This window comes from Salvelinus alpinus, chromosome 9 (assembly GCF_045679555.1).
Source record: "Salvelinus alpinus chromosome 9, SLU_Salpinus.1, whole genome shotgun sequence".
Lineage (NCBI taxonomy): Eukaryota > Metazoa > Chordata > Actinopteri > Salmoniformes > Salmonidae > Salvelinus > Salvelinus alpinus.
In genome coordinates, this window is record NC_092094.1 from 54,264,235 (window position 1) to 54,277,910 (window position 13,676).

The 13,676-nt window shown below is 42.5% G+C and overlaps 2 protein-coding genes across 5 annotated transcripts; both read right to left on the reverse strand.

The window, feature by feature from the left end:
• Positions 1 to 1,728: 1,728 nt before the first annotated feature.
• On the reverse strand, positions 1,729 to 5,449 carry LOC139530367 (uncharacterized). Of its 3 annotated transcripts, XM_071326705.1 has the most exons (11): positions 4,713 to 5,449; positions 4,449 to 4,625; positions 4,297 to 4,358; positions 4,128 to 4,214; positions 3,999 to 4,040; positions 3,757 to 3,930; positions 3,642 to 3,677; positions 2,989 to 3,543; positions 2,804 to 2,919; positions 2,598 to 2,707; positions 1,729 to 2,503 (listed from the first exon to the last, which is right to left on the reverse strand). In XM_071326705.1, the coding sequence occupies exons 1-7, from the start codon at positions 4,879 to 4,881 to the stop codon at positions 3,642 to 3,644; spliced, it is 747 nt and encodes a 248-aa protein (XP_071182806.1). In that variant the 5' UTR covers positions 4,882 to 5,449; the 3' UTR covers positions 1,729 to 2,503; positions 2,598 to 2,707; positions 2,804 to 2,919; positions 2,989 to 3,543. The 3 variants fall into 3 exon arrangements, with proteins under 3 accessions (XP_071182806.1, XP_071182805.1, XP_071182807.1); XM_071326704.1 differs by lacking the exon at positions 2,804 to 2,919; XM_071326706.1 differs by lacking the exon at positions 2,804 to 2,919 and having other exon boundaries at positions 4,449 to 5,449.
• Positions 5,450 to 8,341: 2,892 nt separating this feature from the next.
• LOC139530368 (myb/SANT-like DNA-binding domain-containing protein 4) lies at positions 8,342 to 12,105 on the reverse strand. 2 transcript variants are annotated; one of them, XM_071326708.1, is made up of 12 exons: positions 11,707 to 12,105; positions 11,325 to 11,395; positions 11,061 to 11,237; positions 10,909 to 10,970; positions 10,740 to 10,826; positions 10,611 to 10,652; positions 10,369 to 10,542; positions 10,254 to 10,289; positions 9,602 to 10,156; positions 9,417 to 9,532; positions 9,211 to 9,320; positions 8,342 to 9,116 (listed from the first exon to the last, which is right to left on the reverse strand). In XM_071326708.1, exons 1-8 carry the CDS (start codon positions 11,862 to 11,864, stop codon positions 10,254 to 10,256), a joined length of 807 nt encoding a protein of 268 aa, XP_071182809.1. In that variant the 5' UTR covers positions 11,865 to 12,105; the 3' UTR covers positions 8,342 to 9,116; positions 9,211 to 9,320; positions 9,417 to 9,532; positions 9,602 to 10,156. The 2 variants fall into 2 exon arrangements, with proteins under 2 accessions (XP_071182809.1, XP_071182808.1); XM_071326707.1 differs by lacking the exon at positions 9,417 to 9,532.
• Positions 12,106 to 13,676: the final 1,571 nt, after the last annotated feature.

Consider the following 13,676-nt stretch of genomic DNA (forward strand, 5'->3'; position numbering starts at 1 on the left):
CATACAAAATAAAATAGCTGCCTGGTTAGCATATTATCTACGGAAAACGTTAGAGGTGAAGAATGCTTTCGACTTGGCGACATGCTGGCTTTTACAGAGAATGCTCAGGGATGTCTGCACTTACATGTGATGAAAAATGTAATTACTTCGATCAGAAGAAAAAATGAGTGAATTCCTGGTGAATAAAAATCCCTTAGGGCACTATGTAAATCTCATACCCTATCTTCTCTCCAGCATCATGGCATTTCCATTGAATTACAAACATTATTAATAAGGAGGAAAAAGAGAAGAGTATGTTTTCCTTGTTGACTTTTTTTCACCGTTTTTCCAGTTTGTTTCTGCACAGCTTGCTCAAAGCGTTTTTAACTCAACCAAAGGAGTGCAATTAATTTAATTTAAAATGTTTTCCTGATTTGTAGCTGAACAAATTAACATTCATACCATAACTTGCATAAAATGCACTGACTACACTCTTAGAAGTAAAGCTGCCTGGAATGACCTTTTGGGCTTCTAAACATTGTGGAACCTTTCCAGTTTAAAACACATATGGGCTAGATTTCTGTATTTTGAAAGTTAAATCTTGAAAACTTGATTGCTGACATGCAAACCATTTTGGGACTATAGCAACAATGGACTAATGAAACAAATACCAAAATATTGTTTTTGGGTGGAGTTTTCCTTAATAGGCAGTTTGGCCACCACAAACCAGAACAACTTCAATGCACCATGGCATAGATTCTACGAGTTTCTGGAACTCTATTGGAAGGATGCAACACCATTCTTCCACGAGAAATTCCATAATTTGGTGTTTTGTTGATGGTAGTGGAAAACGCTGTCTCATGTGCCACTCCAGAATCTCCCATTAGTGTTCAATTGGGTTGAGATCTGCTGTCTGAGAAGGACATGGCATATGGCTTACATCGTTTTCATGCTCATTAAACCATTCTGTGACCACTCATGCCCTGTGGATGGGGGCATTGTCATCCTATGTGGGCATAGACCTGGGGCCTGTTGCACAAAACTAGGATAAGGGATTAAGCCAGGATATCTTGGTGATCCTGGCTCAATTGATCCGTAATCCGGTTGCACTAAAGATGGATAGGGGGCAGGAGGATATGTTATGGTATAAATTACCATGGAGATTTATTCTGTGGAGCTAGCCTGCTCCAGACCAGGCTAAATTCCAGGATCTATTTAATCTCATCCCTAATGTCAGTCAGCAGTCACCACAAATGGAAACCAATAGTTATTTCACTGCTCACTATACATTGTTATCACATATAACTAGACCCACTGTTATTATTTAAACGTTTGTGATCATTAATTTCAATGATTTTGGATAAAAAATGATTTTTAGATGATGTTGCTATCATTAGATAATTTACAGTTTCCCATAGACTATAAGGCTATATATAAAATGATAGAATATTAGGGCCACAGAGGGGAAAAAAACACAAGTCATAATATTGTAACCAGTTGTTTTAAAGGAGGACAGTTGTTAAAATGACAGATGTGGGGCATTTCGTGAAATTGTACTTCAGTATGGTTTCATAAACAAAGACATGCTGATGTGCCAGAATATTAAGTATCACATTGTCATAAGTATCAAAACTGTAAAAACAATATGTAGCTTTTCTGCAGAAAGAACCAGCCTCATAAATTTATGACTTTATCCTTTTTCTTCAGTGTGGCCCTAGTACTCTGTCATATAAACAAATACACATTCCATATGAATATAAAAACACAATGTGTAACATTATGTTCCTTTATTGAATAAGGACAAAACAAAGCAGGTAAACCATCAGCTCCTTTCGAAACTGAAGTCACAGTGACTCTACAAGATGGAAAGCACAGAATCCAAGCATATTATACAAAATGATACATACACATTCAAAGGTCTGTATATAACACACCCTGCATGTCTGCACACTAAAATAAATGCAGGACAAATCCATACACATCAACTGAACAGACAAATGAATGGATGCAGTAGCCTCCCTGCAGCCTTGTATTACACACAGTATACCGCACAAACATCATAAGAGGCCAAATTCGTCAAAAAACGAACCCAAAAAAAACCAAATTCCTCTGCCACCGCAGGACATATTTAACCAAAATTGAAAGCACACATACTAACTAAAATAATTCAACACATATTGGTCCCTCAGCAGCCGACCACTGTCGTCATCAGGGAAGATTGCCGGATTGTCCCAGTCCATGGCTGGTGGCACTCTGGGGGCCCTCTCCTTCCTCAGGCAGGCCACATTGTGGAGGACAGCACAAGCCACAGTAATATCACATGCCCTAACAGGGCTGACCCTTAATTTGTGAAGGCAGTGAAAGCGTGCCTTCAGGAGGCCAAAGGTCATTTCAACTCTGGCCCTGGTCCTGGCATGGGCATGGTTGTAGGCCTGCTGTGCTTCCTGGGGGTCTGTGAAAGGTGTCAGGAGAAAAGGCTGGCAGCCATACCCCCTGTCTCCCAGCAACACACCAGAGAATTCACCTGTCAACACAAAATCTCATCATTACTACCTCATAAACACAGTGATATTCTTGACACAGCCATGATGGTTATAAATAGGGGTTGTGTGGCTTACCTTGTGATAGGCACTGATAGATTTCAGAGGCCCGAAAGATTCTGGAGTCATGGACTGAGCCAGGCCATTTTGCCACAACATTGCTGATCACAGTCAGCATTGCAGACCATCTGAAATCATAAGATGAGGAATATTACACCAATCAATGCACATCACTGGCAATGCAGAGTGTTCGTCAATGGACAATATCAAAAAGTTATGTTCACCTGAACATTAATGCTGTGAAAGGATTTCCTATTCACAAAATCGGCCTCATGGGCACCTGAGGGGGCTTTTATCCTTATGTGTGTGCAGTCCACTGCACCAATGACATTGGGGAAACCTGTCACACAAAGTAATGAGTATCCTACTATGTGTTAACAGTTGTCCTGTAATTTGTAGATCCTCTTACCTGCAATCCTATAGAACTCCTCTTTGATGTCACAGAGTCTTCTGTGGCCAGGGAAGGAGATGAAGACATCTGCTAATGCTTTGATAGCCAGACACACACTCCTTATTGTGCGGCAAATTGTGGCCTTGTTCAGCTGTTCTGCATCCCCCACTGAGTACAGGAAGGCTCCACTAGCAAAAAAGCGCAAGGCCACACAAACCATTTGCTCCACACTCAGTGCATGGCTCCGTGCAGTGCGGTGCTTAATCCTGGGACCCAGTAGTCTGCATAGATACCTGATGCCATCTGCAGAAAACCTGTATCTTTCATATAGATGGTCATCAGGGAAGGCCAGTGGGTCCAACCGGTCCCTGAAGACCCTTTCTCGCCTGAAGGCTCTCCTCAGCACAAGTGCTTCTTCATCCACCACATCTCGCACGAATGGGCAAGCCATTGTCAGAGCAGAAAGGAACACACAATTTTGGGCCTTCATATAGGCTAGTGGCCAAACCTGGTGCTGGGGGGGTGGGCAAAAGAGGGCGATGCCTTATAACGATGACTTGGTTGTACTGATTGCTGGGAAAATAAAAAAAAAAACTTAGAAAGATGCCACCGTCCTGTGTGCTCACAATAAGAGCTCATGTCATGGCTCACTTGACTTTACGAGAATATACCTAATTTTTATTTTGAGCTGTGTCATCTTCTTGGAGCTGGGGGAGGAAAGAAAAAGAATGATTAATACATTTGTGTTACAGTTAGCATACAGTGTACATTGAAGGCATATCTCACCTCCCTCTCAAGTTTTTTTATTTCAAGGTCCAGTTTCCTAATTGTCCTCTTTTTTATTTCGGACTCCAGTGCAAGATTTTCCATCTTTTTCTTCTTGTACTGAATGTCTATGTCTGCCAGTTCTATTTGGCGCCGGAGGTGGTTGCCATACAACTTTCTGATAGCTTGTGAGCTCTGTGAACACAATACAATTAGCGCAGCTGGAATTTGGCAGGATGTGGTGTCCTTTTATTAATACGCACTATGTTGCCAGGCTGGTTTTCCCACTGTATAGCATCTGGGTCCTGTAAAAGAAATTAGATTTTTTGATTTTGATGAGGACTCCTCACCATTGTAGAGTAAATAGTACTTTCACAGTCTTAACATGATACCTCATGCCTTCTGGAATCCAGAGAGATGGTCTCCTCCTCATTATCGTCTCCATCATGTGCTGTTGCTGCTGCACTGGGGCCTTCACCCTATCACATTTAATCGGATTCATATTGAAGCTAGTAGACAAGACATGCCAGGCCTACAGTATGCCTTTGATGGAGTACTCACTGGATCAGCATCGTCTGGTGCTTGTGCTGGTGGCTCTAACAGGAACACAGTGCTGCCAGACACTGCAAGGCAATAGGTAAACCAAAGTCAGACAGTCCAAATTGATTCAATATGAATGTGGTTGTATCCCATGTAGAGATGGAAGGACATACCTTGAATGAAGCGGGTGGCATCTTGGGAGGAACCTATGCTCGTCTCTTTCCCCCCAGGGATCCCCTCTAAGACGGGCCTGCCTTTATTTAGCTCCAAGGCCATGTCCTCTGCTGGGGTAAGGTCAGCCTTTGGTGACCCACCACCCGTGCCTTGTCTGTGGGTATTCTTTTTCACTGCTAAAACAGTACAGACAATGTGTGAGCAGGCACCTTCTGGGTACAATATATGCTTGTGCTTTGTTAAATATTAGTCAGGGACCATACCATTCTGCAGAATGTTCTTGTATTTGATTTTGACCTGCTGCCATGTCCGTTTTGGCCCGTTCATGTTTAATCTACACACACACACACACACATTTAATGGAGTCACACTGCAAAAAATTACTTGGTATTTTTGTCTTGTTTTCAGTAAAAATATCAAAAAATTTATCATAGCTTTATACAGTGTGATGGAGTTACTTTACACAATTTCACTCATATCTGCAGTGCATTTCAATTAAAAATTTAACCGTTTCATAATTACAGTACAACTGCATTTTTGGAGATGTGAATTAAATATTTGAATTGTAATTGTGATGTTTCAGCGGAGCGGTGAGTGTGTAATTGTGCACTACTTACGCATTCAGGCGGTCTGCAATACTTTGCCACGCTTTTTCTCTTTGCTTTATCACTGTGGCGGTGTTGCCTTTCTTCTTAATTATATCTTTTACCTCCTCGTATGCCTCCATGAGGATTTGTGCTTCCGACGGGGAAAAGTACGCGGCTCTAGTTGCCATGGTAAATCAGTTAATCTGTGATCTGTGGCGGGGTCTATTTGAGTGAGCCGTGAGCGCGCACCTATCCAGGATTGGTTTCACCTGGCTTAATGAATCCGTGTCTGCTCATCCTGGCTTGGTCTTTGTGCAACCAATTAAGCCTGGACGCACATGTTTTGGCTTCATTGAGCTCAGCTGAGTCATTTATCCCGGATGTCTTAATTCTACTTTTGTGCAACAGGCCCCTGGTAGCCAAAATAATGGCCTGTCCAGCATTTAAATACATTACCGTTAGCATGATGGGATGTTAACTGCTTAATTAACTCAAGCACAGCGCCTGTGTGGAAGCACCTGCTTTCAATTGACTTTGGATCCCTCATTTAGTCAGGTGTTTCCATTATTTTAGCAGTTTCCTGCACATTGAACCATTAAAGGTTCCTCCATGTACCCATCAAATAACCGAAGGTGCAAATATGAACCATTGACTAGCAATGGTTCCTTGACAAACTCCAGGGGCTCCTTGAGTCACCACTAATTCTAAGAGTGTAGGATAGCAGCTACGTCATTATCTATATAGAGCCCTATTTCCCCAAAAGTGTGTAATTACAGAGACATGCTGGAAACGCATAACGCTGTTGCAGATATCTCTTTTACTGAAAACATGTGAAAGCTTAACTGTAATGCAAATTCTGTTCCCGCTGTGTGCCAGTAGCAGGTATACAAATTACAATTCACAGCATGAACATCATGTGATTTGTGAGGGTGTATGATGCACTCTAGAAGAGAGATTAATCATGAGAGCAATCTTACTCAAGGCTGAACACCAGCCCTGGTACGTGCATCTGGTATCTTGGAGGACAAGTTGTGAGAATGAGGGATTCTGAGGATGTATACTCTACATCTTACAAAGCACTTAATTCAGACTTCCTGTGCATGGGAGAGATATACAGTACCGTTCAAACGTTTGGGGTTACTTAGAAATGTCCTTGTTTTTGAAAGAAAAGCACATTTGCAGAGTTGCAAAGAAAAAGCCATATCTCAGACTGGCCAATGAAAATAAAATAATTAGATGGGCAAAAGAACACAGACACTGGACAGAGGAACTCTGCCTAGAAGGCCAGCATCCTGGAGTCTCCTCTTCACTGTTGGCGTTGAGACTGGTGTTTTGTGGGTACTGTTTAATGAAGTTGAAGGCATCTGTTTCTCAAACTAGACACTCTAATGTACTTGTTCTCTTGCTCAGTTGTGCACCGGGGCCTCCCACTCCTCTTTATATTCTGATTAGAGCCAGTCTGTGCTGTTCTGTGAAAGGAGTAGTACACAGCATTGTACGAGATCTTCAGTTTCTTGGCAATTTCTCGCATGGAATAGACTTCATTTCTCAGAACAAGAATAGACTGACGAGTTTCAGAAGAAAGTTCTTCGTTTCTGGCCATTTTGAGCCTGTAATCGAACCCACAAATGCTGATGCTCCAGATACACAACTAGTCAAAAGAAGGCCAGTTTGGGGCCTCCCGGGTTGCGCAGTGGTCTAGGGCACTGCATCGCAGTGCTAGCTGCGCCACCAGAGTCTCTGGGTTCGCGCCCAGGCTCTGTCGCAACCGGCCGCGACCGGGAGGTCCGTGGGGCGACGCACAATTGGGCTAGCGTCGTCCGGGTTAGGGAGGGTTTGGCCGGTAGGGACATCCTTGTCTCATCGCGCTCCAGCAACTCCTGTGGCGGGCCGGGCGCAGTGCGCGCTAACCAAGGGGGCCAGGTGCACGGTGTTTCCTCCGACACATTGGTGCGGCTGACTTCCGGGTTGGAGGCGTGCTGTGTTAAGAAGCAGTGCGGCTTGGTTGGGTTGTGCTTCGGAGGACGCATGGCTTTCGACCTTCGTCTCTCCCGAGCCTGTACGGGAGTTGTAGCGATGAGACAAGATAGTAATTACTAGCGATTGGATACCACGAAAAATTGGGGAGAAAAGGGGATAATTTTTTTTTTTAATTAAAAAAAAGGCCAGTTTTATTGCTTCTTTAAATCAGCACAACAATTATCAGCTGTGATAACAAATTGCAAAAGGGTTTTCTAATGATCAATTAGCCTTTTAAAATTATAAACTTGGATTAGCTAACACAACGTGCCATTGGAACACAGGAGTGATGGTTGCTGATAATGGGCATCCGTATGCCTATGTAGATATTCCATTACAAATCAGCCGTTTCCAGCTACAATAGCCATTTACATTAACAATGTCTACACTGTATTTCTGATCAATTTGATGTTATTTTAATGGACAAAAAATTTGCTTTTCTTTTAAAAACAATGACATTTCTAAGTGACCCCAAACTTTTGAACGGTAGTGTACAGATGAAGTCTGAAGTTTACATACACCTTAGCCAAATACATTTAAACTCAGTTTTTCACAATTCCAGGGGCCTGTTGCACAAAACTAGGATAAGGGATTAAGCCAGGATATCTTGGTGATCCTGGCTCAATTGATCCGTAATCCGGTTGCACTAAAGATGGATAGGGGGCAGGAGGATATGTTATGGTATAAATTACCATGGAGATTTATTCTGTGGAGCTAGCCTGCTCCAGACCAGGCTAAATTCCAGGATCTATTTAATCTCATCCCTAATGTCAGTCAGCAGTCACCACAAATGGAAACCAATAGTTATTTCACTGCTCACTATACATTGTTATCACATATAACTAGACCCACTGTTATTATTTAAACGTTTGTGATCATTAATTTCAATGATTTTGGATAAAAAATGATTTTTAGATGATGTTGCTATCATTAGATAATTTACAGTTTCCCATAGACTATAAGGCTATATATAAAATGATAGAATATTAGGGCCACAGAGGGGAAAAAAACACAAGTCATAATATTGTAACCAGTTGTTTTAAAGGAGGACAGTTGTTAAAATGACAGATGTGGGGCATTTCGTGAAATTGTACTTCAGTATGGTTTCATAAACAAAGACATGCTGATGTGCCAGAATATTAAGTATCACATTGTCATAAGTATCAAAACTGTAAAAACAATATGTAGCTTTTCTGCAGAAAGAACCAGCCTCATAAATTTATGACTTTATCCTTTTTCTTCAGTGTGGCCCTAGTACTCTGTCATATAAACAAATACACATTCCATATGAATATAAAAACACAATGTGTAACATTATGTTCCTTTATTGAATAAGGACAAAACAAAGCAGGTAAACCATCAGCTCCTTTCGAAACTGAAGTCACAGTGACTCTACAAGATGGAAAGCACAGAATCCAAGCATATTATACAAAATGATACATACACATTCAAAGGTCTGTATATAACACACCCTGCATGTCTGCACACTAAAATAAATGCAGGACAAATCCATACACATCAACTGAACAGACAAATGAATGGATGCAGTAGCCTCCCTGCAGCCTTGTATTACACACAGTATACCGCACAAACATCATAAGAGGCCAAATTCGTCAAAAAACGAACCCAAAAAAACCCAAATTCCTCTGCCACCGCAGGACATATTTAACCAAAATTGAAAGCACACATACTAACTAAAATAATTCAACACATATTGGTCCCTCAGCAGCCGACCACTGTCGTCATCAGGGAAGATTGCCGGATTGTCCCAGTCCATGGCTGGTGGCACTCTGGGGGCCCTCTCCTTCCTCAGGCAGGCCACATTGTGGAGGACAGCACAAGCCACAGTAATATCACATGCCCTAACAGGGCTGACCCTTAATTTGTGAAGGCAGTGAAAGCGTGCCTTCAGGAGGCCAAAGGTCATTTAAACTCTGGCCCTGGTCCTGGCATGGGCATGGTTGTAGGCCTGCTGTGCTTCCTGGGGGTCTGTGAAAGGTGTCAGGAGAAAAGGCTGGCAGCCATACCCCCTGTCTCCCAGCAACACACCAGAGAATTCACCTGTCAACACAAAATCTCATCATTACTACCTCATAAACACAGTGATATTCTTGACACAGCCATGATGGTTATAAATAGGGGTTGTGTGGCTTACCTTGTGATAGGCACTGATAGATTTCAGAGGCCCGAAAGATTCTGGAGTCATGGACTGAGCCAGGCCATTTTGCCACAACATTGCTGATCACAGTCAGCATTGCAGACCATCTGAAATCATAAGATGAGGAATATTACACCAATCAATGCACATCACTGGCAATGCAGAGTGTTCGTCAATGGACAATATCAAAAAGTTATGTTCACCTGAACATTAATGCTGTGAAAGGATTTCCTATTCACAAAATCGGCCTCATGGGCACCTGAGGGGGCTTTTATCCTTATGTGTGTGCAGTCCACTGCACCAATGACATTGGGGAAACCTGTCACACAAAGTAATGAGTATCCTACTATGTGTTAACAGTTGTCCTGTAATTTGTAGATCCTCTTACCTGCAATCCTATAGAACTCCTCTTTGATGTCACAGAGTCTTCTGTGGCCAGGGAAGGAGATGAAGACATCTGCTAATGCTTTGATAGCCAGACACACACTCCTTATTGTGCGGCAAATTGTGGCCTTGTTCAGCTGTTCTGCATCCCCCACTGAGTACAGGAAGGCTCCACTAGCAAAAAAGCGCAAGGCCACACAAACCATTTGCTCCACACTCAGTGCATGGCTCCGTGCAGTGCGGTGCTTAATCCTGGGACCCAGTAGTCTGCATAGATACCTGATGCCATCTGCAGAAAACCTGTATCTTTCATATAGATGGTCATCAGGGAAGGCCAGTGGGTCCAACCGGTCCCTGAAGACCCTTTCTCGCCTGAAGGCTCTCCTCAGCACAAGTGCTTCTTCATCCACCACATCTCGCACGAATGGGCATGCCATTGTCAGAGCAGAAAGGAACACACAATTTTGGGCCTTCATATAGGCTAGTGGCCACACCTGGTGCTGGGGGGGTGGGCAAAAGAGGGCGATGCCTTATAACGATGACTTGGTTGTACTGATTGCTGGGAAAATAAAAAAAAAACTTAGAAAGATGCCACCGTCCTGTGTGCTCACAATAAGAGCTCATGTCATGGCTCACTTGACTTTACGAGAATATACCTAATTTTTATTTTGAGCTGTGTCATCTTCTTGGAGCTGGGGGAGGAAAGAAAAATAATGATTAATACATTTGTGTTACAGTTAGCATACAGTGTACATTGAAGGCATATCTCACCTCCCTCTCAAGTTTTTTTATTTCAAGGTCCAGTTTCCTAATTGTCCTCTTTTTTATTTCGGACTCCAGTGCAAGATTTTCCATCTTTTTCTTCTTGTACTGAATGTCTATGTCTGCCAGTTCTATTTGGCGCCGGAGGTGGTTGCCATACAACTTTCTGATAGCTTGTGAGCTCTGTGAACACAATACAATTAGCGCAGCTGGAATTTGGCAGGATGTGGTGTCCTTTTATTAATACGCACTATGTTGCCAGGCTGGTTTTCCCACTGTATAGCATCTGGGTCCTGTAAAATAAATTAGATTTTTTGATTTTGATGAGGACTCCTCACCATTGTAGAGTAAATAGTACTTTCACAGTCTTAACATGATACCTCATGCCTTCTGGAATCCAGAGAGATGGTCTCCTCCTCATCATCGTCTCCATCATGTGCTGTTGCTGCTGCACTGGGGCCTTCACCCTATCACATTTAATCGGATTCATATTGAAGCTAGTAGACAAGACATGCCAGGCCTACAGTATGCCTTTGATGGAGTACTCACTGGATCAGCATCGTCTGGTGCTTGTGCTGGTGGCTCTAACAGGAACACAGTGCTGCCAGACACTGCAAGGCAATAGGTAAACCAAAGTCAGACAGTCCAAATTGATTCAATATGAATGTGGTTGTATCCCATGTAGAGATGGAAGGACATACCTTGAATGAAGCGGGTGGCATCTTGGGAGGAACCTATGCTCGTCTCTTTCCCCCCAGGGATCCCCTCTAAGACGGGCCTGCCTTTATTTAGCTCCAAGGCCATGTCCTCTGCTGGGGTAAGGTCAGCCTTTGGTGACCCACCACCCGTGCCTTGTCTGTGGGTATTCTTTTTCACTGCTAAAACAGTACAGACAATGTGTGAGCAGGCACCTTCTGGGTACAATATATGCTTGTGCTTTGTTAAATATTAGTCAGGGACCATACCATTCTGCAGAATGTTCTTGTATTTGATTTTGACCTGCTGCCATGTCCGTTTTGGCCCGTTCATGTTTAATCTACACACACACACACACACACACACACACACACACACACACACACACATTTAATGGAGTCACACTGCAAAAAATTACTTGGTATTTTTGTCTTGTTTTCAGTAAAAATATCAAAAAATTTATCATAGCTTTATACAGTGTGATGGAGTTACTTTACACAATTTCACTCATATCTGCAGTGCATTTCAATTAAAAATTTAACCGTTTCATAATTACAGTACAACTGCATTTTTGGAGATGTGAATTAAATATTTGAATTGTAATTGTGATGTTTCAGCGGAGCGGTGAGTGTGTAATTGTGCACTACTTACGCATTCAGGCGGTCTGCAATACTTTGCCACGCTTTTTCTCTTTGCTTTATCACTGTGGCGGTGTTGCCTTTCTTCTTAATTATATCTTTTACCTCCTCGTATGCCTCCATGAGGATTTGTGCTTCCGATGGGGAAAAGTACGCGGCTCTAGTTGCCATGGTAAATCAGTTAATCTGTGATCTGTGGCGGGGTCTATTTGAGTGAGCCGTGAGCGCGCACCTATCCAGGATTGGTTTCACCTGGCTTAATGAATCCGTGTCTGCTCATCCTGGCTTGGTCTTTGTGCAACCAATTAAGCCTGGACGCACATGTTTTGGCTTCATTGAGCTCAGCTGAGTCATTTATCCCGGATGTCTTAATTCTACTTTTGTGCAACAGGCCCCTGACATTTAATCCTAGTAAACATTCCCTGTCTTAGGTCAGTTAGGATCACCACTTTATTTTAAGAATGTGAAATGTCAGAATAATAGTGGAGAGAATGATTTATTTCAGCGTTATTTCTTTCATCACATTCCCATTCTCATCACTCGTAAAACGCCTTCATGACATCAAAATCTGGATGTGTTCCACTTCTTGAAACTTAACAGTGCAAATGTTATTTTGGTGGCCCCTAGATCTCTCACGAGGAAGGTGGAGGATTTAGAGATAACATTTGGTTTTAAGGAATCTGGGGGACATTTTTTATGCACACATCTAGAATTTAAACCAAATCAGAATTTTTCCAACAGCATTGCCAGACTCAGAACCTCCCTATACAACACAGTTGCGGAAACCTTGATTCTTCCATTCTTGATTCTTTTTTTGAGCACATCACACCCACAGTTTAACACCTTTCACTAGCTACCAATGTAATTTTACGGTCACATTCAAAATCCTTTTTCCAACTTACAAATCCCTTAAGTTGAAAACCCCACAACTCTCCAGTTTCCACGACTCACACTCCAGTCCATAGCCTACAAATATTTAAATCCAGACTCCCACCACAACCCCCATCACCATTAAACCTGTAACATTTACCTAGAGCATTACACTTATGGTCGTACTTATGACTTTGTAAAAGCACTTACAAAATTGCTTATGAGAAAAGAGAGAGATAATAAGTAGGAGAGGGTAAATGAAGAGATAATGCCTTAAAGCATGGCTGCAATGCAACTTTCCGACAGTTGGAAAGAGCTGTGGGTAAAGGAGGAGGACTTTAAAAAAATATGCAGCAAAACATGAGCCTCAGGGTCGGAGAAACTGCAGTATCTGAGCTACCCTCACAGCAGGACCTGCTGTTAGATTTGCCCACTCAGCATTCTATGTGGCTGAAACTCAGTTCTAGGATTTCCAAGTCTCTGATCTTACTTCAACAGCCTAAATCAACTAATAACACTATTTGGAGCAGATGTTAACTGACTTGAAGGGACAGTCTGGGATAGGGGACCAAATAAGGTGAAGTACCGTGAGATGAATACAACTGGGCCTGAGGAGAATCCCTGTAGAGATAATTAAACCTTCCCTGGAGCAGGGTGGGAATTTCAAGGGAGCCAGTGGGGCCTCAGTTCCCCTGAATGAGACATTAGCTCCCCTAAATGCAAAAGTTGTTTGGGTTTTGGTTTTGTGCTATTTAAACCCGGTAGGCCCGCCGGCTTTTGTGCAGGCTTGTTTTTCTGTTATTGGTGTGTGTATATTTTTGTGGATTTTATTTCCCGAACCTTTTCGTCCTGTTTGTTTTGGACTGGGTCTTTTAGCGCCCGTGGTTGTGGCGTTGACCAACACTCTGTTGTTTGGGAATAAATATCCACGTATCAAACTACCCTGCTCTCTGCGCCTGACTCCTCCACCCACTACTTCTAGAAGTCCTGACAGGGTTGGGGTCTCTAAATAATGCTAATTTAACCATTCTAATATTTCATAAATATTAAATGGTAATATGTTCTAGAGTGGAAAATATGAAAACAAAAGCTTCCAAATGAAACGAACACCCC